Below are 25,417 nucleotides of genomic sequence, written 5' to 3'. Positions count from 1 at the left end.
CTTTAAAGTTCTCAATATGAGGCAAAAACAGGCGAAAATACAAAATAAATATATGAAATTACAAAGATATACACAGAAAAAAGGACATTCTTGTTTTGGAAATATCTTTAGTTTTAACATGAAAATCTTTAAATGAGATTATATTGCGTTAATTAAAGAAAAATATAATTAAATAATTGCTTGCTTGAATGAAGCCGTTTTATATAGTTCAATCGAGAAAAATATATTCTTATGTGTGATTTAAGATTTAATTTTCTTGAATAGAAAAGAAACAATTAGGGTAGAAAAGTTTAGTTAGATAGAAAATAACATTTTTAAATCAAAGATTATAATTTCCTTAAAGTAGAATTAAATAATTATATATTCTTGAGGTGACAATTACAATATTAAAATAAGACTATAATATTGTTGAAATTTAAAATTATTAAATTCTTCTTTTTATTATTTACTTATTTTTTTCTGTGTAGACTTGGATTATTATATCTCAATCAGACATAAAATAATCTACATTTATACATATATATCTTTGTCATTTTTGATCAATTCTAATTATATGAATTGCATTTCTCTAAAACTTCACAAATGTCGCTCGTTTGTTTCATAATAAAATTAGAACACGGCAAACTGTTGAAGAAACGCTGACGCGAGGATTTTTTTCTTTTCAACGAGAAGTAATTACAGCAGATAGGCTTCTACAAAGTCTCGTTGCGGACTGCAAGTCTTTTAAAACGGATTGCGAAGCAGTACAGCGTGAAGAAACGAGTTTGTTGTTGCACTGCTTGCGTTTGCCGTTTTGACAGCGGCTCCGTCGCTGTCATTTACGACAAAGGGATCCAGATACGGTAAATTAATGAGTCGCACAAAGGAAGGGGACCATTGTGCCAGGCTGTATCGCGACGTTGCATCGCGATGATAAATACGTAGGCGAAGATTTCGAAAGGCGCGGTCTGATCAAGTACGAGTGGAAACTACTGCGACCAAGCGTGAGCCGCGAACTGACATTTACGCGCGAACAACACGCTTGCTTTTATCAGCCTTATCGGAGGACCTCCACAACGTCGTTCAGCGATGTCTCGTGTATAATTCGAGCCGTTGAATCGTGAAAGGAAACACCCGTTACTTTGAAGTATATTTTTAGATCTACGTAACTGTATCAAAGCCGCTCCGATATCAATTTTTATTTCGAATGCGGAAGTAAGATTAGAAAAAAAGAGAGAAAACAAGAAATAAGTTAGCCGTCAACAATAATGAAGTCAATCGTGCGTACGATATATCTACGAGACCAACGACTTTAAATATATATTTACATGTAAACATAAGACACACTGCGCAGGGAGAACACTTTACAAGATGAGTCAAAAGAATAACGAATAAAAGATGTTGGATGTTGGACGATCCAGCCGCTGGACTTCCAAGGGTCTCGATAATGTAAATGTAATGTGTAAACCGCACACTTAAAGGCCGTAGGCGTCGGCCGTTCTACGTCCACGTTCGGCGCGTCACCGGGATTCACTGCTGGCTGCGTCGCTTCGCTCCAAGCCACGAGGAGACGAAGGAAGGGGAACGAAGAGCTCTCCGTCAGCTCTATTACACATCGGTGGCTTTTTGGAGCGGCGAAGAAAAATGTGTAATTAAAGCGTAGCTACCTGTGTAGCTGTGTGCCGACGAGCGTTATGCTTTAATAGGGACGAGGGAGGATTGTGCGCGCGCGCGCAAACCCAGGCCCAAGCTATTATTCGCTTAGGGTATGTGAAAATCTCCAGTGGCCCTTATATTCTTTTTTTTTTTCTTTCATGACTTGGCAACACGATAAAATGATACAAAGGCTACTTGAAAGCAGCCCACATTCTATTATATTTTTCATCTAGTTGCAGAAAAATTTATAAAAATGGATATAATGTTAAATTAAAAAAAAAAATCTCATGCTATTACTTAAATCTTCTCTAGAGTCCACTTTAGATGATTTATAATTCGCGATAAAATTCAAGACAGGAAAATCTATTTATAATTTCATGTGCTGATCTCTTGTACTTTATCCGACATGCATATATTTTGTATACTTCAATTCTTCGAATGTATATAATGCAATATTACAGATGAATATTACAGATTCACGAATTATACATATATTATTTACAGCGGATTGTAAAGGAAAAATTCAAAAAATTCGTAGATCGTTCGTTAAGTCTAGAAAGAAGAAATTAATGTTAATCTCTCCTCAAGGCACGCGATAAATATGTGCTGTGAAAAAATTCTCTTCGTTTTTATCATCTTTAGGATCGACGATAGGTCAGTCCTTTCGTGTGGAAAATGTTGCAATAACGATATGGCTCGTATTGAAGTACCTGCGACGCATTTGCCAAGGCTATGATAAGCACTTTTAAATTGATATGCGATGTTTATCCGCGTAGCGTTGAGCTTTGAATTTCTTTTGTTCTTACATGAAAACAGCGTGCTCGTAATGCGAACATGCGTCTTTAATATTATAATCTACCTCCTCCGTGAATTATACGAATCCATTTTGTATATTACATAGAACGTCCCACCCTAGAAAATGCACGTTTTCCTTTCATCTCATATTAAATTGCAACTGTCAGACTTTAATTCGCATCGAATTTCTGTCGTTTTCCGTGATAAAAGCGTATCTGTTTACGAGTATTTAATTAAGATACATACTTGTATCTGTTATATATATATAAAAAAAGTTGAGAGAAATTCAATATCAATACATCACGTGAAATCCCGTCAGTCGAAGTAGAAATTACATTGCATACGTGAAAATCGCAAAACGAATATCAAATATAATAACTTGTCATATAAATCCAACATTCTTTAATGAAGAGAATAATGATAGAATAAATTTGCAAAATTAAATTTTCAAAAATTAAATAGATTCCTTTTTTTTAATAAAAAATTTAGAATAAATAAAAAGTACGCACACACATACGCGTGTGTGTATACTTTTTATTTTTCGATATCACAAAAAAATAAAAATTGCGTAGAGACTTGATTTAAGAATAAGTTGCGAGGACGTTTTCATTAATCAACGAATAATCGATCCGCTTATTTTTATCGGAGCACTCAGAGTCCTCTTGCATAGACATCAGAGCGAACCGTGTAATAAATCTATTATTCGATCATTTTCAGCCGATCCCTCTCCCTTTGCGCTACTCGTAATAATTTTATGAAACGAACCGACAACAGTTGGAAAAATATTTTCGCGACCAACGCGGTGAAAAGAGAAAGAGAGAGAGAGAATTCTGCGTCGTGGAATCTTGTCCTGAAATATAACGTGCGTATAACACGTGTTTCCACAACGTTAAAACGCGTGTGCCAATCTCACGTCGAGCACGTATTGTTTCCGAGGAAACGACGAATCGTTTGTTTTGCTCCGATTTTTACGCGAAAGCAACGAAACGATAAATAACTCTAAAAAATATTATAGATTCACGTAAAAATTTTTGAATGTAACAGAATAGTAGAAAATATCTTACATTCTTATTATCGTGCTACGAAAAGTAAACATGAAAAATAATTAAGATTCTGCAAGCACGATATAATAATAATGGGCGTAATTATGAGGCCATTGTGAGGAATTAAAGGATAATAGAATAAGTCGTAAATCGTTTTCACGGAAGAACGAGAAAGCCAAGTGATTGACGAGTATTTAATTCCGATAAAAAACATGCGTCTGATAATATTCGTGTTGCACAAGATTCTGAGAACTCAAATATTTGCTCGTAAAATGTATTATGCGTTACGCATGCTGGAAATCACTACAACAGGAACAGCAGTAATGTCAGTTGTCAGCAACGCAAAAAAAATCGATGTAGTATATATATATTTTTTAAAGTTGAGAAACGCGCGCGAAACAAACTTGGAAGTTTCTATCAGTCTAGAAGAGTCTGTATCTAATGCCTTCAAATGTCGCACATCAAAGTGACATGCCAAGCACATCTCATGCAATCCGCGACACGACGCGAAATACGATAGATATTTACACCGAAAATTGTGTCCACAATTATGCGTTAAATTCAGAAATTGCGCATTCATAATATGCAGATAGACGAGAGAAACAAAAGAAAAAAAACGGAGATTCTTTTGAAGACACGATACAAACTCATTCAGCGCGTTCCATCCCGACGCGCGTCCCACCCCGAGATACGTACATCAGTATCGCGACGACGCACTTGACGGTATCCTGCGGCGACGTCATCGAGGGATGATGCTGTTTGCCGAGCCCTACCCGCAGCTCGACAGCCAGACGGTGGCCGCTCTCCCGAGAGTCGCCGACACGAGGAATGAGGCGCTCAACTCTTTCGGGACACCCTCTGGAGGAACACACACCCTCGTTGGCGTTCACTCCGCGAGATATACCGTAAACACTGTCGTTCCGCGGATGGATCTCCGGATATCGCGAGCATTTCCAGGAACGATGAAATGTTTACATGTGCCTGTCGCTCTATTTATGTATGTATAAAAGGCGCGACACGACAATACTCTCTCTCATTCCCCGCTCTGTCCGATCTGTTCTCTCTGGAAGGTCGCAAATAGGTCTCCCTCGCGGATACAGGCTGTTTTATACGTCCCTCTTTTTTGGCGGGAGGAGCAGAGACGTTGATACACACTATGAAGAGCGAAAGACGGTCAGGGGGAGGCAAAGACGAAGAGCGAAAGAGAGAGAGAGAGAGAGAGAGAGAGAGGGGAGGAAGGGAAAGAGAGTGTATGTCTGGGCAACCCTCGCCTCTCCCTCTCTGCTCGTCGGCCCTCCCGCCTTTGGTACTTCGATCGCGACCATCCGCGGGATGCTGTCGACTACTGCACGAGATGCATCGAGAAAATCCCTACGTTTTCCATGCCCCTCCCGACCTGGCGGGCCATCTCGCTCCACGGGCCTGCGCTCTTCGGATGATGTCGCCCGACGACGTCGTCGCGACGCTCGCGTCGAGACGCCTCGAATTGACAATGTTTTTTTTGTACTTCTAAAGAAAAAATATAGAATTAAATGCGATGTTTCTAATAGAATTATTGTCTCCGAATTAAAATATGATGTATTACAAGATTATCTTGAAATAAAATCGCAAACAAAAAACACTTATAATGTATAATAATGAAAGATAATCGATGTATTAAGCACCGTACATCAACAAAACACTTGGCACATCGTGGTTCACTTAATCTTTATTTCATATTTGTACACGCCCTTAGCATGCCACATACAATCAATATAATACAGTCCAACGCAGCCAAGGTAGAAGTAAAATACAAAAAATATATATATATATATATTTATATATTTATATATGTATACTCTACGCCGAGAGATATTATTGTTACCACGATGTGTGTGTTATAACGTTGAATATATTAGATGAATAGTAGCTAAGAGTATAATACAAAGAAGAGTGCTGTGGATACAGTAGGACACGTAATTCGGATTGAATGTGGTGCGATTTCACGCGGATCTTTTGCGATCTATCGATCTTTCACTCTTTCTCTCCGTAACCATAATCTCGATTAATAAAAACTCTCGCATTCGGTCAACTATATAAATGTATAAACTAAAAGAAAGCAACGAGTTTTTCCTAGACATTGAAGATCACAGTTCGGCGCCGTGTTTGCCCGTCCGTAATCTACATACGCAGAGAAACGGAAGAACGATTTAGCGTCCGACCTTCGCGTGAAGCATACTCAACGAAAGCGTAGAAGTTTCCTAGCCGGTTGTTAAGTATGGCATGAGAAAGGTTCGACCGCGAATTCGGGAAATTTCTTCTTCCAAGCGCAAACGTTTTCCGAGCCTAATCGTCTATAATTAAACGTCCTGTCAGTTCACTGTATCGTGTCGCATTTCGAGCTTTTACCGCTCGTTTCAAACGGTCCGAGATCTCTTGCGACTGGACAAAACAAAATTATAATATATATAAACTATCTCGATTCTATCTCGATGAAATGAATTAATGAAATAACTTATAACGAATTCGCCGACACGTTATATAAGAGAAAAAATAGCTCGTGATATAACAATGTTGGACATTCGCCGGGAAGATTAAATAAACTCATTTAAAAGTATGAGAAGAGAGAAGTTTATGTAAATAACAATAATTCTCTGTCAAAGATTGTAACATGCGACGAGCACGTAAATCTCGTCTAACTGCTAGCGAGTTAATATACTCTTAGATACATAGTTCGCATATACAATTCTTTGGCCGTCAATCAAAGACGGTCATCGGGAAAGAGATGTTCTCAGTAAAAAGAATGATCATTACTGGACGTAAAATCGATCGCTACTCGACGAGCGTGATCCGATGTAATTGTTTTTTTTTTTTTTTCTTTTTTTTAACATACATACTGCTTACACAGCCATAAGTTTTCTCAAACTCGGCACGGAGACGCCTTCGTCGCATACTCTTAACGCGCGTAACCGGTAAGCATTTATGGCAGCGTTATGAGGCCTGCTTAAGGGTATAGCGATCGCCGTAAAAATGAAAAAGAACTTAACCCAAAACGATGAAACGACAATAAGACAATAGTTCATGAGAGTCAAACCACGTCAAGTCTTGTCAAGCGGTTTTTTCGCAATCGCCGTAAAAGGATTCCTCTGCACGATTTAAGACGAGAAACTGAAAAAATCGTTTGAACGATTGACATAACTGTATTAACAATATAACGTAAATGAATAATTAACGTAACTCAACTAAAATATATATATATATATATATATATATATATATATATATATCGCATAATCTGACTTATTCCTCATCTAGGCGGGCGGCAGGAAAACAAAACGGAAAAAAAAGAAAAGGCGGTGGTAGAGCAGAGATTTATAGAATACATCATTATCATATTCTTTCCTGGTTTCTTCATCAAATATAATTATTCAGATGAAAAGCAGACTCAATTGAAAAACAAAGAAAACAAAATTGTAATTAACGCAATGATCGTATTTAATTTAACGTAATTAAGTCCCTTTGCCATTTCACTTTTAGATTTTTGCCATTAATTGACGTATGCCTTTTTTACAAACTCGCGATAAATAAATTATCCCTCTTCTTTCACTCTTGCTCTATCACCCTCTTATATCTCCCTTTATATCACGTTTACGCAGGATGGTCCTTGTATTCCGTTGGAACGCATGCTCTCACTCGCGAGATTTCTCTCCGACCACCTCGTAGATGACATGTTCTCTAATTCCTCTATCTTTTACGCGCGTGTACATGTATGTATGTGTGTGTATGTATCATTTTGTGTGTGTGTGTGTGTGTGTGTGTGTGTGTGTGTGTGTGTGTGTGTGTGTGTGTGTGGAATATATATTTTTCTCTCTCTATATTTTATAAAATACATTAGTTTACAAACAACGTGGATTAAGTGTCGACGCCCTGCGCGGGAGTCATCGCAGCTCAGACTCGATCGTGGAAATTAAGGAGTATGAGGGGGGAGGGAATGAATTCGGGAAATGCGTGTGCATATTTATAACGTAAGTTGAGTTTGGAAGAACGGCAGTACTCAAGTTCCACGCAATATATTCGGTCGCTACCGCTCGAACGCGCTGCATATTCAAGGTTCAACAAACTCTTCTCGTATCTCCTCGTTTAGTAAAATCCGTCTGGATCGATTGTCAGGTCGTCCTACGTAACGCTTTGTCGAAAGGGATGAAATTCTTATTTATAAAAGACGCTTCCTGTGGCATTTTTGTCTCTATCAAACTATCGAATCGCGAAATTGTTACAATCCGGCAATATTATACGAGCGTTTTAACAACGTGTTAACGTGAAACGATTCCGATATTAGTCTAAGTTAATGATGTATACGGATATTTCAAGATCGATGCGTTTTTCGCACACGGATGTACGTATATTCGGAGACGATAGAATTCTAAAATAGCATTTTTCGACGATCTCCAAGTGGGATTTTCACACACAACTAGAACTTAATTACATATATTTAAACACGCTACTATGTGTCGCGTATGGGGAGCTGCTCAAACACTGTAGCGCTTTACCTGCAATTTTTATGCAACAAGCGAAAACTACATCGACGAAACGATAAAAGCTCTCGATAAATTTGTAATCGCAATATTGCCTATAGTCTACGCCTATCATCTTTTTCAATAACGACCGATGACCACGGAAAGAAAAAGGGATTTTTTTTCTCTTCGTAACAAGATCGTTTAACGGAGCTGTGCGACCGATTGGCAAAGACGTCGATCAAGAACAATAAGACTATCTCTTATCGTGCTACATACATATTTACAATTTCTCTAGCATTGCACGCTAGAGCGCCTTTCTCCTTCGCGTCCGAAACCTGCACTAGCATAGGAAGCAACAGGAAGGAATCTATTCAGAGAACGCATCTTTTTCTTTTGCTCAGCTGCTACAGGATAAGTTCTCTTTTATCGAAACACTATTAAATAAATATACTGTCTGTAAAAACATCAGAGTAGAAGCGCCGCTTTTAAAAGCCCCATAAAAGCTTCAAAAAGTCACTCTTTCTTACATAGACGTCAATATATTCGATATAATGCGATAGTGCATGCTGCGGACGTATCCACATTGAAAAGCAAGACCAAGTCATCGAATACTTTTCATCTATCCGCTTTGCCTTTAAATCTGTACAATTTTACTTTGTTGTCGCATTCGCCAGATCGATGTTTGCGCTGAATATGGAGAAGGTTTCTAAGATTTTTATTAGGCTATCGCGCGTAATAAAGATTTCAATTCAAACTCCTTCTTACTAACACGTTATAGTCTACCTTCTGCCTTTCTCTACTCGTAATTGATATTCGCCAGAACATTATATTTTTTTCAAAATAAATTGAAGTTATTAAATACATACTCTAGATTCTCTTCGCAATTAAACTACTGATAATGAAAAACGTTTTATGATCTAACGCTGGAAAGAAATCAACCGACAGTTCCGTTTGGCTAAATGTTTTATTAACTTTATTGATACTAATATAACTTTATTGATACTAATAAAGCAGTATATTTTTAAAGATGAATCGCCTTATTGAGTTAAATATAGTTCGATTAAATATAACTCGATTTTTCCTATTATAAAATGATTTTATGTTCTCTTTTCGAATGGAACATATAATTATTATTTAAAATTAGACTGAGAAAATGTCGCTTTAGGAAATTCTACAATGATGATTGATTTGTAATTAAAAGGAACTGTCGATCGATGAACCGATACGACAAAATATGTAAATGTAGGACAGTTTAATCGAAAAGTTTGACAAAAGATCGATGACAACAGATGAGTAGGAACTGCAAAAATACTGGCACAACGTTTCGCGTGCATCTGCCGTCGTCCATGTATTTTTATCATATGGCGAGGTAGATATGTGGGTAGATGGATTTGGGGCGGTTAATATAGACTACTTCGTAAAACTTCGATAGACTTCGTTGTAGTACGGTCTTTACAGATTAACGAAGGAGAGGAAGAGCGCGGAAAAATGTTGGGGAGGATAGGCATAACGAACGCATTCCCTCGTATCTTTGCGTTCACGCATCCGGAGTCGTCGCTATTTAACAACGACGTGTTCGGTTCGTACTGATTAGCAAATTGTTAATCGAGAAAAATAACGAATGGCTTTACAACGTCAGTATATTCTGGGACCACAGTCTCTTGCGGACCTTTGTCCTCTCGTGTCCCTACGTATCCCTTAAACAGAGAAGCGTTGATTGTTTTCTGCACGAATTTGCCGTGAAAATATATACGCTCGGGAAAGAGAGAGCATTACCTCAGAATAACCTTCTCCATTAACATAGACAGGCGTCCTTCCGAGTGATTGGGCGGAAGTAGGGATTTTATGAGTTCGCGAATAAGGGACTCTGTCATTCCTGGCGACGTACGTTCCGCCGATTCAAAAGCGCCCCGCAATTCTTCAATAGCACCGCCATTCTTGCTACCGCTACCACCTTCGCCATTATTGTCTCTCGCCGAATATTGGTGCTTTCGTTGAAGCTGCAGAATTATTAGAAACAATTACTATAAGATCTTTACATACATTTATACTGTTATCATTCTATATGTAATTCATTATATACCTCGGAAAGCAGAGGAATGACAACACCAGACAGAGCGACGCTTCGTGGATGTTTCAGTTCCTGCGAACTTCTAGGCCTCTGCTTATCCTCGCCGGGTCTGTGATCGGCCATCGAAGTGATGGGCACTTCCGGCTTGCTGTTTCTCCTCTTCTCCCGTGTGTTAAAGTCCCTACTGGTTCTATCCCGATCTCTGCCTTCTCTATCTCGTTCTCGCTCCCTGACACCTTCTCTATCTCTCTCGCGGGCGTCGCGCATCTCCTTCGGCTCTCTAAGAGTGGATTCTCGACTCAAATCACGGTAGTCTCGTTCGTCTCGTTTCTCTCTCGTATCCACTGGCGGTGGAGGCGCAGCTTCGTGTGGTCGGGACTAAAAAAGAGAAATAGAAAAAATATAAACATGAAATATCGCACAATAAAAATCAATCGCATATAAAACGTACCGGCGTATGTTTCGCTTGACCATCGCGCAACGAATCTCTGGACTCGCTTCTGTAGTGATTAAGCGTGGTGTCCTTCGGTGGTGATCGCGAAGCACCATTCGCGTGCGGTTTACTCGGTTGGTTGTGATTGGAGGACCTGTGATTTGTGTGCGTTAGGGTCAAGGATGCGGGTTGTTCATCCAGTGGCAACATAGGCACCACAGATCCTTTGACCCCGTGTGGGCCTTTCACCGTCATTATCCACGGCTCGTCCATGTCGCTGTCTTGCTTGGATTCCTCCCTGAACACCGTGTAATACAACGTGTTACAATTTACTACTGCGGTTCTTCAAATCTAATCTATTATACCGACTCATAAATGATTTCAAACAGGTTCTTTTTCTTCTTACACGTTCAAGATATAAATTTATTATGGAATTAACGCAGCAGAAAAAAGTTCCCAATGTGCGTAACATAAAGATAGCAAGCGGTCGGCTTTTACTTTCATGAACAGATGAAACGTGAAGAGAAACGCGAGAATGGAGATACTCACGAGTCCGAATTCTCACTCTCAGTCTCCGATTCTTCGCTGCGTTGCGATTTCCACTTTTTGTACCTATCGATCAGGTCGATTAGATACGAGTTCTTCTTCGCCTTTCTGATAAACTGGAACTTTAGCAGCTCCTTTGCTGTCGGCCTCTATACAAGCATAATGCGATGATCGATGAATAAAAATTAACCACTTTCTTTTGTCGAATTCCCTGATCTTTTAAATTAAATTTCTATTGGATTGTTTCTTTTGTTATCTTGTTTCAAAATTACTTCTTTAATCACAATAAAGATATTAAACTGTTCGACAGTATGAAACATATTTTCGAATAGATGAATTAATAAACTAATGACTTGAAACGCAAACAGTCGTACATAACAGATATATAACGGTATACTCACGTTTTCAGGATCCTTATTGAGGCAAGCTTCGACAAACTCCTTGAACTGTTTCGTGTAGTTTCCGGTCAGTTGAGGCGGATTGTTCTTGGGTATTAGGAAGAGGACCCTCATGGGATGCAATTCACTGTTGGGAGGCTCTCCTTTCGCGAGCTCGATCGCCGTAATGCCCAAAGACCAAATATCAGCCTGCAGAATGATCGTTCACAGAGTTACTACTACTGGCATTCAGATGAAGCGCTAACGATATGCTAATGAAAACGTGACCGCGCTACTTTTGGGGATAATTTTCTAAAGTGACAAAGCTTTGAAGAAAAATGAAGAATAAGAAAAGCAAAATAACGAGCATTAAATTTAAATCTAATTAATAAAGCGTTAGTTATATATCTTATAAAAAATTAATCGTAACATTATAGTAATAATCTCTTAACATATGAAGAAGAAAGAAACAGCGCATTATATATTCTTTTTAATTTTAATTTTAAAATACACACGACTTACAATTTATAATTAATATAATTACCTTGGAATCATAAGCGGATTGTTTGATGACCTCGGGTGCCATCCAGAACGGCGTGCCGACAAAAGTGTTTCGTTTGCTGGTAGTGTTTGTCAATTGACCAGCTACACCGAAATCGGCCAGCTTGACGTCGCCCATTTCGCTCAGCAATACATTTGCCGCTATAAAAATACAAAAAACTCACATTAATTTCTTATTTACAAAACAACTAATAAAAATAAATAAATAAAACAACTAATAAATTAATAAATGAAAAAAAAAATTAATAATGAAATAATATCTTTTTTTCAATAGAGAGAAAGGAATCTATCATCGCAGTTAATTTCCTGTGAAATTTAGTTAAATGAAACGTTATAATCAGCATGATATATATTTAGCATCTTGCTCAAAATTATCTTGTACGAAATGTTTTGGCGCCAAGCGTTAAAGTGTTAATCATAAATATCTTTCGAACGTTATCGAGCGTACGTACCTTTAATGTCGCGATGAAGCTTACGCTCGCTGTGCAGATAATCCAGCCCTTTGAGCACTTCGCGTAGTATCACGGCAATGTGCATCTCCTCAAAGCTACCGGCCTTCATCAAGTCCAGGGCCGAGCCGCCACCGAGGTACTCCATGATGATCCACAGCTTCGTACCCTATCGAGCAGAAGGAACAGAGATTGAGGATCGATTGAGAATTACTGTGGAAAGATTCATAACAGATTTGCGTACCGGCGATAAAAATCAAAGAGTCTCGGGTAGCCGCCAATTAACGAAAATAGATCGTTTCGCCGAACGATCGTTATTCCTGATCGGATTGAACCTTGAGACGTTAAGGAAACTATGATACAGCCACCTTCTACTGCATCGTGATATTTCTGACGCATTTTTCGCGCGTGACTACTCGAGAATTGCTGCTAAATTTCAGCAGTTTTTTTATATGCAAATTTTTCGAACTGTCAAAAATGGTTCAGCGATTTACGCGATTCAAAAAATAAAATTCTTGACACTAATTGTAAGAGATAATCGCGCGAGTGTGCATCATCCGGATCGTACTCTAAGAGACTCTGCGAGACAGATCGACTGCAAAGTGGCGATCAACGATACGGAGCAAGCAACATCCCGCTACGAGAATGAGACGACCTTTCCTCAACAACAGACGGCGATATGATTAATCCCGCGGTCGTCCCGGGTAATGAAGATTCATCGCTCCTCGAACAGTCGTAAATTATTGTCTAATACGAGGGTTGTTAAGGAAAGCGTCGTCGTTTCCTGCGGCCTATTAATTTTCCCCGAGCATGTTGCGCCCCAAGGTAACGCGCGTCAGCGCTGACCGGATCTTACGCGCGATAATTATATCCGACATCGATGACCAATCACTGTGCGACTTATCGGATAAAATAAATTATACAGCGCGCGTTGATGATGATAACGTGACGGTGGTGGTGGTGTAGCGCGTAAGGGCGATAAAACCGATGAGTTATCGCGCGTTAATAATCAGCACGATTCGAGCTAGTGATCCGAGGATGCCGAGGAAGATTTACACCCTTTGTTCACTCGATTATAAAGAAATAATTAATTGATCCCTTTCCCCCTCTCGGCCGCGGCCTTGCAATTACGCCGTGTGTACTATATGTCGCTCTTCTGCTCACCGCACTTTGTCTCCCTCGTCACCTCGTCACTTGCGAAGTGAAAGTAAATGTAGCTTTGAGAAACAAACTATGAGCCCTTTGCTATTTCAAAAATTCCGCAAACGGATTCGTGATTTATGATCGAATTTTAATTCCACAATTAATTATAATCTACGGTATTAATTAATCCGACAAACAAAATTATGTACAGAAGATTTTAAAATAAATATTCAGTTTAGTTTCTTACAAAAAAATCTATCCTCTTTGAAGATAAACGACGGGAGATACTACCTGCGAAAGTACATGTATCGTCAGATTTTTCATATTCGTCTACCTTTATGGAATATCCTAAGAATTCCCGAGAGAGACTTTATAAGTCTCGGCTCCGACTTTCGCTTGACGTGTGGTTGACGCGCGCCATCGTTTTATGGCAAATAATTTTCATAGTTTAAGCAGATCGACCGAGAAAGCACATTCGCCAGGATGGCGAATATAGCTCCCCATAAAATGGGCACTATTTATCACCGTCGGCTGGTCAAGAGGCTTGCTCGACGCCCCACTTTTTCCCCCTTTAGATCGTCTCGAGATAGGTGGCCGTCGTTGTCGTTGCACAAGGTTCGTTCAACCCGATTTTGATCGCCCATTTCTACGCGAAGAGGTTTGCTATGTCATTCCTCTTGTTCGATAGACCCTTTGTCTTCCTTCGTCCAGGAAGAATGATCGGCAGTTGGCCGATTTAACGAGAACGTTATCAAAGATATCAATTCGAAGATAATCATGAATTAAATTCCCGAGGGAGATGATAAGAAGGTAAATTGCAGGCAGGGTTAATCGACGGGAGTTAATGAGTCTTGCCAGAGCAAATATCGATCAAGAGTCGCGAAGCTGATGTTCATTTTTATTTGTTTCTCTTCTAAAATATATAATAATAAAGAATATATTTTTATTATTATATTATTTACATAAATAATAAATTTTTATCTTTTCCTTAAAATATATAAACAATAATTTTTATTTATGTAAATATATTTTATAAATATATACACAAATATAATTTAATTTTATAAATACTTTTTTTATTATGTGTGTTTGATTAATTATATCTTTTAGGGAAGAATTGATTAATTATATCTTTTAGGGAAAGTTTTCATTTAAGGATTCTAGGATTTATTTAAATCCTCAATTTTGGGATTCTAGGATTTATTTAAATCCTCAATTTTGCTACTAGAACGAGGAAAGGCACTTCCAAGTGATTTTCTTCACACAGTTCGACCCCATCATCGTCGATGACGATAACGAACTTTAAGGGGTCACTTTACATAACAGATTACGAATTCTAGCATTGCGAGGGAGCTATTATTAATCGGCCAATTTCCTAATGGTTTGGATCTCTCGGTCGACACGATCCGAGAATAGACTCTCGCCCCTCGCTTAGTCAAGAATTATTTTTCGCTCCTCTTCCCCACTCGTCCTCATCCGTACGCGGCAATTATTGTTAATTGACGGAACCCTGTAATCGGCCGCTTTCACTCTCGGCAAGTGACGACAGAAGCGCTTAATTTTAAGCCTCTTTGGGGGAGAAAGTCCATTCGAACACAGTAATTACCATATCGGCAATTGCGATCTTTTGTGAAATTAATCGGCGTTACTAGAATTTTCATTATATGCGAAATTTCTAATGCAATTTCTAAGAGATGAAGAGCAACTCGATATAATCGGAAAAAAGAAACAAAGCCAAAACCTTTGAAAATTCGAAGATGGAGGGAAAAAAGACTGATTTATTTGTGAATATGTTGTAATTTATCGATGTTTAATTCGGCATTTTAGTCGCGAAACGCCCAGCGTCAGGAAGAGGACGGAGCATCGTAAAACGAAGATTAATTCCGTCGCGTCGTCCATCAATGCCAACAGCACTCCTGCCATTTCGCGAAACGTAGGAACAAAAGGACATAACGCGCGTGCCAAAAAAGCAAAGAGAATTCGACCGGTCCATTAATCATCCATTCGCTGAACGCTCTCTTGTCTCTATTTTGCATGCCGTGTTGCATTTTGTACGATCCACCCTTCCCCTCTTCCTTTCCTTTTCCTGCCTAAAATGCGAGTGGTAAAAACCCATTTTAGACGGATCTTGTTTGAAGAATTTTTACAGTTTATTTGCTCGGCTCTCGTATATTACACTACTTTACATCTGTAATCTTTGCGACCTCGATCTAAAATGCTCTTATCTCTCATGACAACCTCCATGATAAAGCACAACATCACGTGTATCGCAGCAACGTAAGGTCGCCAAGAGTTAAAGCACCCTCTTCATCGATCCACCATTATCGGAGAACGTTTTCTAGAGTCGATAGCCACTGACCGTAAATCTCGCTACAAAGTAGAGGGAATGGTAAGAGAATCGCAGTGATTTTTACGGAAAAATTGACACGCGATCTACTCGATATTCCTCGAGCGAGACGCAAACTAGAAACGTAAACTGCGATTTTAAATTGCGTGCGCGTGTCGATGATTCCGTCTGCGAAATAGGAACGACAGGTATATGCGTTCTACATATTATACCGTACCGACATTCATCGGGTCGAAAAGCACAGGAGGAAGCCAAGTGGCAAAAATACCGTAATTTCGTCTAGACATTCGCCGAGACGAGTGCTCGCATAATATATATATATATAACTGGGCAATTATACTCATTCATTCATAAAATCTCGGCCGCATCGCTGTCGGGCATTGTCTTTTGTTCGATGCACAATGAACCGACTATAATGGAGTAAAAGAGTAGAAGCATCGCGGATTTTCGCTCATATTATATTATTGTCCAGATATAAGCGACGGATAAAAATCTGTTCCGTAAAAATTTCCGTTAATTATTATAATAAAATCCTGCAACGATACATAAAAAAATCCTGCAAACATACATAAATTTTATTCGATAATTCTTTTTTCATTAAAAAAAATTATCCAATAAAACTTATGTATTTTTTCAAAATTATTTCAAACACAATTTTGATAATAAAAATTAAAAATTAAATTATTAAAAACTGTGTGATGTATGTGCATGTATATGTTACAATATAATGAATAGTAAACAAAAAATATTATGAGCTACACGTGCAGGGTTTGCTTTATTAATCTGGCTACGACAGCGAAACAATATTTTTAGAAGATCGATAATAAAGCAATATTTTTAGCCGTCTCTCCAACGATGAGAGGACACGACAAAAGAATCCCGTGACGCCTTCATAATCGACGATACATCCGGATTGAGAAATCTGAAGGAGTGCCGCAAAGTATTGCGAGAGTCATCTTTAATTCAACTTATTCGTACATCTATGCATTTTTATACAAATTCCAGAGATGTACGAGAAATGTCAAACCCGAGTAATCTAGACAAAATTTTTTATGAAATTTAATAAGCAAATATAATTGTCGCGATTGCAACAATTTTGGCAAGATCATCTTACGTGAAATTAAAGTTTTTTTCACAATTTCTTTGAAAAATTACAATATACTATTACAATATATTACAATACACGCTCTAGTATCGCATACACGCAAGAAAAACTCGAATCTTTTTTAGCGAGAGAGTGCAATGAAAAGTTGGCGTTATAGAAACATACGGAGGAATTTACATCTGGCTCGCGAGCGAGGAGTGCCGTCGCCCGATAACCGTTGTTGACCGACTTGGTCTTAATAACAGTTTCCGAAGGTAGGAAAGCCGCGACGATCGAGGCGGCGGCCGCGGTATACACCCGTTATACGCGATGACATCAGGCGCGTAGACGGACGCGTAGGTACCCGCGCGCCTTCTTTCATCTCGCAACAATCGTCGATGTGTCATCATGAGATTACAAGATCGTGCCATTGTGCATATTGTGCGGAGGAATGGAAAAAATTCAACGACAAGAAAGAGGCAAGACGGATGTCTCGCTGAAGGCGTCGCGAAACCTTGCGCTTTTGACATTTATCAATCAGCTGTTACGCTTCGTTTCGAATCGAACGATTTTCTCGCGCCTTCTCTGTTTACTTCTCTCCCGCTTTTTGATTAAAATATTGAAACAAATTCGGAATTAATTATCCCGCAAAGACGGATATCTTGTTGAAGGTATCGCGAAACTTTGCGCTTTTGACATTTATCGATCAGCTGTTACGCTTTGTTTCGAATCGAACGATTTTCTCGCGCCTTGTCTGTTTATTTTTCTCCCGCTTTTTGAGTAAAATATTGAAACAAATTCGGAATTAATTATCCCGCAAAGACGGATATCTTGTTGAAGATGTCGCGAAACCTTGCGCTTTTGACATTTATCGATCAGCTGTTACGCTTCGTTTTGAATCGAACGATTTTCTCGCGCTTTCTCTGTTTACTTCTCTCCCGCTTTTTGAGTAAAATATTGAAACAAATTCGGAATTAATTATCCCGCAAAGACGGATATCTTGTTGAAGATGTCGCGAAACCTTGCGCTTTTGACATTTATCGATCAGCTGTTACGCTTCGTTTCGAATTGAACAATTTTCTCGCGCCTTGTCTATTTACTTTTCTCTCGCTTTTTGAGTAAATATTGAAACAAATTCGGAATTAATTATCCCGCAAAAATGGATGTCTTGTTGAAGATGTCACGAAACCTTGCGCTTTTGACATTTATCGATCAGCTGTTACGCTTCGTTTTGAATCGAACGATTTTCTCGCGCCTTCTCTGTTGACTTCTCTCCCGCTTTTTGAGTAAAATATTGATACAAATTCGGAATTAATTATCCCGCAAAGACGGATATCTTGTTGAAGATGTCGCGAAATCTTGCGCTTATCAATCAGCTGTTACGCTTCGTTTCGTATCGAGCGATTTTCTCGCGTCTTCTCTGTTTACTTCTCTCTCGCTTTTTGAGTAAAATATTGATACAAGTTCGGAATTAATTATCTCGCGAAGACAGCTCATTGAGTCAACATTTCGCGTCACTTCGTAATTATGTTAATGAGACGTTTATACACCTCCTTGCGTCGATGATTCCCCGTATCTCTTATAAGCGTCGCTTTGCAACATCATAATTGCGATCATTTAGCGTTTGCGCAATTATCTATGCAAACGTAAGCGTGAGGGGGAACGTTTCTCAGATCGCTACGCAAATTGGCGAGAGAATGTATTTCGAGTCGAGTTCGTTCACGCCCGCGAGAAAGCGACTAACGATCGTTAATGACCGTTTCGCGCGGTCGTTAAGAAAACTTCTCTCGGCCGAGCATTGGGAGGTGGCCGCTTTATTTCATAAGTAATCATATCGAGCTTTCGCGCAAAGCTCTTCTCGGTTATAAAAACAAGGAGGACGAAAAATAGAAGGACATGCAGTTAATTTATTTCCTTGTTTTGTATGCACAGTTTCGAAATCGACGCGAGGAAACGATAATCCGTCCTCACTCCTTTAGCTGCAATTAATGGTCCCTCAACAATTGTCGATAACGATCGCGCTGATCCTGTTTGTTTCCTCCTCTTCTCTGTAACGAGAGCTCTTTTCGCAAGATTTACGATTTATTCGTTGTCATTATAGCGTCTCGAATCGACTGAATAATTGTCATCGCTATTATGGAATTGAAATGTAACAAGTGGTGGCATAATTGATAAGTATTAAGGTAAATAATAAAAATTCTAAGTATTGAACGAAAAAAATATTCTCATAAACATAATTAACATTATTTGTACAAATGTCTTTTTGTGAAAAATCCACTAATAAATTTTTAATTAAAAAATTTAGATAAAAACAACGCGTTAAATTGATGAAAAAAAAATGTATAATTAAAAAGAAAATAATAATCTGAAATTTGCGTATTTCTTATCCTATCACGCACAAACGAGCTGTCGCTGTGTAAAAAGAAAAATTTGTGACTCCTAAAATTTCTTAAGAGGTTCTGGCATTCGTTTCAGAATGCGAACAATGTTAGCCTCTCTTTTTTTCTCCTCCTTGTGGGATTATAAATAGCTTCGGCTTGTCGGTAATGCAACAAAACGACACGGTGAGAAAATGTGTCTCCTCCTAGCCAACGTCAAAAGCGTGTCGACGATCGCGCAAAACATAACTTCTCGTCGTGGTTCACCAGAGAAAGACGAGACTTATGCAAATGAACGACCGTCCGTGACTTTTCCATGTAAAGCGCTCGATCTCGATCCCGTTGATCGACATGATTTTCCCAGCGCGCGCTACAGAACGGTATAAAATCACGTTCACTCGAGATGCATGAATGTCTTCTCTTGCATTTCTTGGAGAAATGTGTACATATGTCTCTTGTATAAATATGTATATATATAATATTTAATATTTTCATATTCAATTTATTATTTTTTATTAATAGAAAATTTGATATGAATAGGAAATTTCAATGAATTAAAGCAAATGTTTGGAAATGAAGAGAAGACAATTATTACATAATATTACATTACAAATATACATAATATTATATTACAATATTATATTATATATACGATATGGAATGAATCGCGGAGATTTGCAATGTTCACGATCGTGAAACCTCGTTAAACCTCTCTCGCAGGAAGCGGAAGCAATGGACGACACAGTCGAGCCGGAAGCGATAGTTAACCAACCTCATACAAGTCCTTCCTATTCTTTGCGTATGAAAAATGGCAGAGCGCAACCAAGCCAAGTGCCCTCGATAAGTGAGCTTTTATTTTTGTCCGTATGCGATTATTCGACAGAATAACATTATCAAATGAAGAGTGTCCCGACCGACATTTTACGTGACCGATAAATGTAATTTGATGCTCGAGATATATCAAGGGGTTCTAAGTTACTATTTTACAAAATACTTTATCTTTCGGGAGAAAATACTTTTCCACTTACTTTGAGATAAGACCCATAATACTTGGTGACGTATGGGCTGTCGCACTGCGACAGCACCATAATCTCCTGCTGTATGTCCTCAATCTCATCTTCCGCCTCTTCGAGATCGATGATCTTGATGGCCACGACTTGCTGAGTTCTGTTGTCGATGCCTTTGAAGACTTCGCCGAAGCTACCCTTTCCGATTCGCTCCTGTTTTGTAAATATCAGCTCGGGATCCACCTTCTGCAACAGAAATTCGATAGTCTCCGGTTATTACTTTCTGCCATTCGACTTCGTCTCGCTTCGCTCTTTCGCAATGTCTCTCGCGTCATTTCCGTAAAGAGTACGGATCTTTCCATGACGCAACAACCATGACAATATAACAAGGTATTGAGAAATTTCGAGATTTCTCAGGCAATAGGCATGCGAGACTTTCTTCGCTACAACGCGGCCTTCGGAGATTAATAAATGCAGCTATGCAGTTCTCCTTGGCTCCTTTCTACGAGATGACACATGATATCATAACATGCGTCAAAAAAAAATTGCAAGTCGCGTCGACTTTACGTATCTCGCATAAACTAGGTAAATTATTTACTTTTTAATAATAAATCGCGATTTTATACTCGTAATAAATGGTAGCACTGGATTTAGCTATTCGCGTTGAGCAGTTTGACAAACGTCCTTTGCTTTAATTCACTGTTTAGACTTGCATACGAGCGCTATGCGTGCACATTTCTTCTTGCTTGTGGAAGCTATTTGCACTAAGAGACGACGTTACTGCCCGGGCATTAATAAATTACGGTTACTGCGACTGTTTTGCGCCTTTTCCCTCCGGCGCTTTTCCGCCCGAAAACGCCTCTAACGTCGACTAGAGAATTCGCCTTTAATCAGGCGAAACGACCGTTTTACGGTGAACGAAAAAAAAATTTTAGAATTCAGTCTGCTACTAATCCTTTCTTATGGGTTTTTCCCGAAAGTGTATTCCCCGTATATCCCATAACCGCAGAACACTAAGAATTTTTTCGCTGGAATTTTTTTCACCGGAATTTTTTCTTTGATTCGCGAAGAGATTATCTCGGTAATAAAACAGCGGCAATAAAAATCGCAATGAGAGAGAGAAAAGAACAAGAAAAAAAACGCATGTTCTACGTATATATTTTACGTAAATAAATTCTTTGCAATTTCAACACGCTTTTAGTATTCATCTCACGCGAGAAACTGAGCGCGAGACGACAAAATAGTCCAAAACAAATTGCATTGTCTTGAATACGACATTTAATGTTTCACTCGTAAACATTACATTTTTTATGCAACTTGGATGAAATGTTCTAATTTGCCATAAGTGGTTAGAATTCTTTTTAAAATTCTGAATTAATTCGTGATGGGAAAGAAATCCAAACAAATCTAATCTAATCATGAATATAATTTTCTACATATCATAATTTTTTCGCTAACAAATATCGTAGAAATAAATCATTTTATTTTCTTTTCTCTCATATCTTCCGGACAGTCGTATTCGTTGATAAGCATTAAAAATGTCAGACACGCTAATTTGTCTCGGACACTCAAATTAATGATGAATATGCACGGAAGTTTTTTATGGGAGGCTGACTCTTTATTCTCTTCTGCCTTCGCAATCCGCAGATCACAGTCAAAAAGTCAGTAAACTGAAAGCTCATATCAGAACAGCGAGATTAAAGCGAAGCTTCGAAGCCTGGAATGGGCTCTAAGGGCAATGGAATAAAAATTCGCGACCGTCGGTAAAATCCGGAAAATTTGCTTTGCAAATTCTCTCATATATCCAACGGCGGTATTTCGTGACTGTCGGAGCATTTTATCGCGCTGATGGATTAAAGCCCATTGATTTTCATTGGATCTCGATCATTTCCATTTCACTTAGTATCATCGATATTTTTTTTTACACCAAAATTGATAATCGCATGAGCGTATCAAAAAGCGTAAAAAAAAACACTCGGAAATTATTGCTGCTGAACATTACATTAGTATGAGATTTTCCTGCAAATTATCATCTAATTTCCAGATACTATTGAAAATTAGTGTAAATTTGTGGTCGGCGGTTTGCAGAGTACAACACACTACTTGTTCTAGCAAGTCACGTGAAGTCATGGTTAACCACGCTTATAAACCGATAATATTTGCAAATATTATCGAGCTTGTAATATATTAGCGCGAAATATTTGCCAAAATTGTACGATAAAAGGAGGAATAAAATCATGTAATTTTCGATACAAATTACGTTGTGGTGATGCAATAATACTTGATCAATTAACGAGAAGCTGCAAAAAAATTGCATATCCACCTTTTTCACCGCAAGAGCGCACACGCTGTATGCAATCTAAGATTCGTGAGCGACGTAAGGACCATCGAACGAGAGCGCGAGAGACAAGAGAAGAGAATGACTCTCGACTCGGCATGTAATACTGCATCGTCGAGATGCACCGGACGTCTCTCCTTTTTTCAAGTTGCTTTTTAGTGCGCGACGCGTCGCCTGGAACTCGCGACACAAATTCTAATTAGTGGTCGCCGCAAAGAAATTCGCGGCAGATAGGTAACCGACGATCGAGGAACAAAGGCAACGAAGATATTTGCATCGCAAAAATAAGATATGAATATTCTTCGTTATTCTTCACGTATTATGAAGAATTGGAATTCAAATTTGCTTCCTTTTTCCCCTGAAAAAAGCTTTCTTCTTTCATTAAATAATATTATTTATTTTAATATTTTTAATATTTATATTATTTATTTTAATATTATTTAATGTTATTTTTATTGTTGTAAAAAATAAATTTTCCTCGCATATTATGAAGAAAGAAATTTTATCTATTTGTAGCATCGTCATAATGATGCTTTAGATTTCCAACAAACCCCCTTATTAGGCGAGTTTGGACAATGGTTCGCTTGATTTTGATGGACACGCCTACTCTAAACCATATTAACTATGCCACGCTATGTAAGCATATGGGTTTCCTGTTGAGCGATCTTTGACTCATGATTGGCGGATATGATGAAATTGACGTAGAGCCATCAAGAGCACTCATTATTAACGGTCATGTAACAGCTTGATTCTATTGTACACAACTATCAGTTGTTGCACAATTTACAAAATCTCGCCAAAATAGCATAACACAATATCTCGGTGATATGGCTGGTGATATGTCAGAAAATTAACGTGTGCTGAATGTAATTGGATTATAGCGTTACATTAGCTTCTCGTTCAAGCATATGCTACATTCAGCATTAATTTCTCGTTTATATCAGGATATGCGGAATTAATTTAAAAAGCAAATTACGTAAATTTCCTGAAATATTAAATTTATTCGGATTATATGAGAGATGCTAATCCTGACAAAGTAACGTTACAGTTTTGTGAATTTGATTTGTAGAACTTTTGTATGAGAAATGTGGCAATTTAATGATGTTTAGTCGTATAAATGTGTGAATTACATGCTATTTCTCGATGTATTTGTCCCCCGTAAAATTGTTATATCTGTTCTATCCATTAAATTTCCATCGCTGCGAATAATTATTCTTTTAGATCAGATTCTCGAATTAATCCATACACACACACACACACACACGCACACATTTCTCTAAAATCTTCTTTAATACCTAGTGATGAAGTTCCCATTTAATATCACTTCGCTGAGCATGGGACTGAAATAATTTGCCAGATAACACGAAGTTTGGTATCGTTCTGACACATCTTAATTAAGAAGTGTAACCGCGTCTCAAGAATTTCGTCTCAACCGTCCTTTTAGGGGGAGATGGGCTCAAATAGACTCGCCGCCTTTCAAGATAAACGTGCCAACTTCATCAGGAAGCTCAAGACTGTCAGACTACAGCGAGATCGCATTAATTCCAAGAAGCTACGATTGTTCTCTCTCGAGATGGGAACAGTCCGATACCTATTTGCAATATGTATTCCAGCGATTCAATGAAACAACAATCCAAGTCAGTTGTATATTTCATCACTCGAAATAAGACATTTGCAATGAGATATTTATATAAATAATAAATCGCAAATGAAACTTTTACTGCGATAAAGAGACAAATGAAATCTTTTATTGTCAATTGCGTGCAATTTTGTATGTGTTGCGTGCTTCCGGATCTCGATGCAAATTGACTAAAACATTTGTGGGATTGCTCCGGTTAACTCTATTGTTGCAAAAAATTACCATATTTTTTTTGCGGCTGAATAAACTTACACGAAAGGTAACTCAGACTATGTACGCGCTTCAAAAGCATTGTTATGTGTAAAGAAGAATTTCATTACCATATGTTTAAGTTACTCTTTGAAAATCTGAATGCATGACAAATCGGAGCTCCGCCTAAGTCGTGGATTTTAAAATGCATTGGGCGAAAGTAATGTCAAGTACGCGAGACTATGTTGTTCGTTTTAGTATCGTCGATTTTTCTTGCATTTGAATAATAAAATCCGTTCGTTACTTCTTAAATATAAATTATGTTCGCGTACGCACGAAATAAATAAAATTATTACCCGGTTTTCTTTTTTATGGAAAAAGAATTTTGTATAAAAAAAATTCGCTTTAAATTAAATAAACACAAACTACTTAATCAAATTCATATAGAAATAATTATGTAAATCTGGAGGTTAAATATAAATTAATATTTCGCACATCAATCTCTCTAAAGTTCAATTATATTAAAGCTACCTCTGAACTTTCTCTCTCGCGTTTGTGGAATCGTATATAAATATATTCGTGAATTTATCGGTGCATTTTTGTCGCGATCCGTGGACGGATAGAGGCGAACAATAGGCGCGCGAATAATTCGCTATAAATTGAAACCATCGGACGATATCTGGCGTTGCTTTTTTCACGTTTATACAACCGAGAGAGAATTGCGATTGCCTATCTCTCACGTATGCGATGCGACGCGAGTGCAGCGAAGCGATGCAGAATGCAAGAGGCAGGTGCGGGCTGATGCAGCGAGTGTTCTAGGGTCAATCAACACAGTCAATATTGACGATGATAAAACGAACGAACAAAAGCACACCCCGAACGGAAT

General features: G+C 38.3%; 2 protein-coding genes across 7 annotated transcripts in view; both read right to left on the bottom strand.

The window, feature by feature from the left end:
• LOC105254600 overlaps window positions 1-4,793 on the bottom strand; it is a 36,146-nt gene extending 31,353 nt beyond the window's left edge. For 2 of the 3 annotated variants that reach the window (XM_020028514.2, XM_020028518.2), the window contains exon 1: window positions 1,308-1,798. The gene's annotated coding sequence lies outside the window, so the exon portion shown is untranslated. Of the gene's footprint in view, window positions 1-1,307; window positions 1,799-4,169 lie in introns of those variants that run through there. The other variant, XM_011263393.3, reaches the window with a different exon arrangement.
• Window positions 4,794-8,046: 3,253 nt separating this feature from the next.
• Window positions 8,047-25,417, bottom strand: part of LOC105254613 (serine/threonine-protein kinase 26) — an 88,761-nt gene continuing 71,390 nt past the window's right edge. For all 4 annotated transcript variants that reach the window (XM_011263453.2, XM_011263444.2, XM_011263427.2 and 1 more), the window contains 9 exons: window positions 20,387-20,611; window positions 12,410-12,575; window positions 11,941-12,098; window positions 11,421-11,606; window positions 11,023-11,168; window positions 10,492-10,771; window positions 10,053-10,418; window positions 9,746-9,969; window positions 8,047-9,666 (listed from right to left, as the gene is read on the bottom strand). In XM_011263453.2, coding sequence (XP_011261755.1) covers window positions 9,657-9,666; window positions 9,746-9,969; window positions 10,053-10,418; window positions 10,492-10,771; window positions 11,023-11,168; window positions 11,421-11,606; window positions 11,941-12,098; window positions 12,410-12,575; window positions 20,387-20,611 — 1,761 coding nt within the window. In that variant the 3' untranslated portion in view covers window positions 8,047-9,656. The remainder of the gene's footprint in view (window positions 9,667-9,745; window positions 9,970-10,052; window positions 10,419-10,491; window positions 10,772-11,022; window positions 11,169-11,420; window positions 11,607-11,940; window positions 12,099-12,409; window positions 12,576-20,386; window positions 20,612-25,417) is intronic.

This window comes from Camponotus floridanus, unplaced genomic scaffold (genome assembly GCF_003227725.1).
Source record: "Camponotus floridanus strain SB8 unplaced genomic scaffold, Cflo_v7.5 scaffold42, whole genome shotgun sequence".
NCBI lineage: Eukaryota > Metazoa > Arthropoda > Insecta > Hymenoptera > Formicidae > Camponotus > Camponotus floridanus.
Note: the sequence above shows the minus strand (reverse complement) of the source record. Positions and strands in the feature narration are given on the sequence as shown.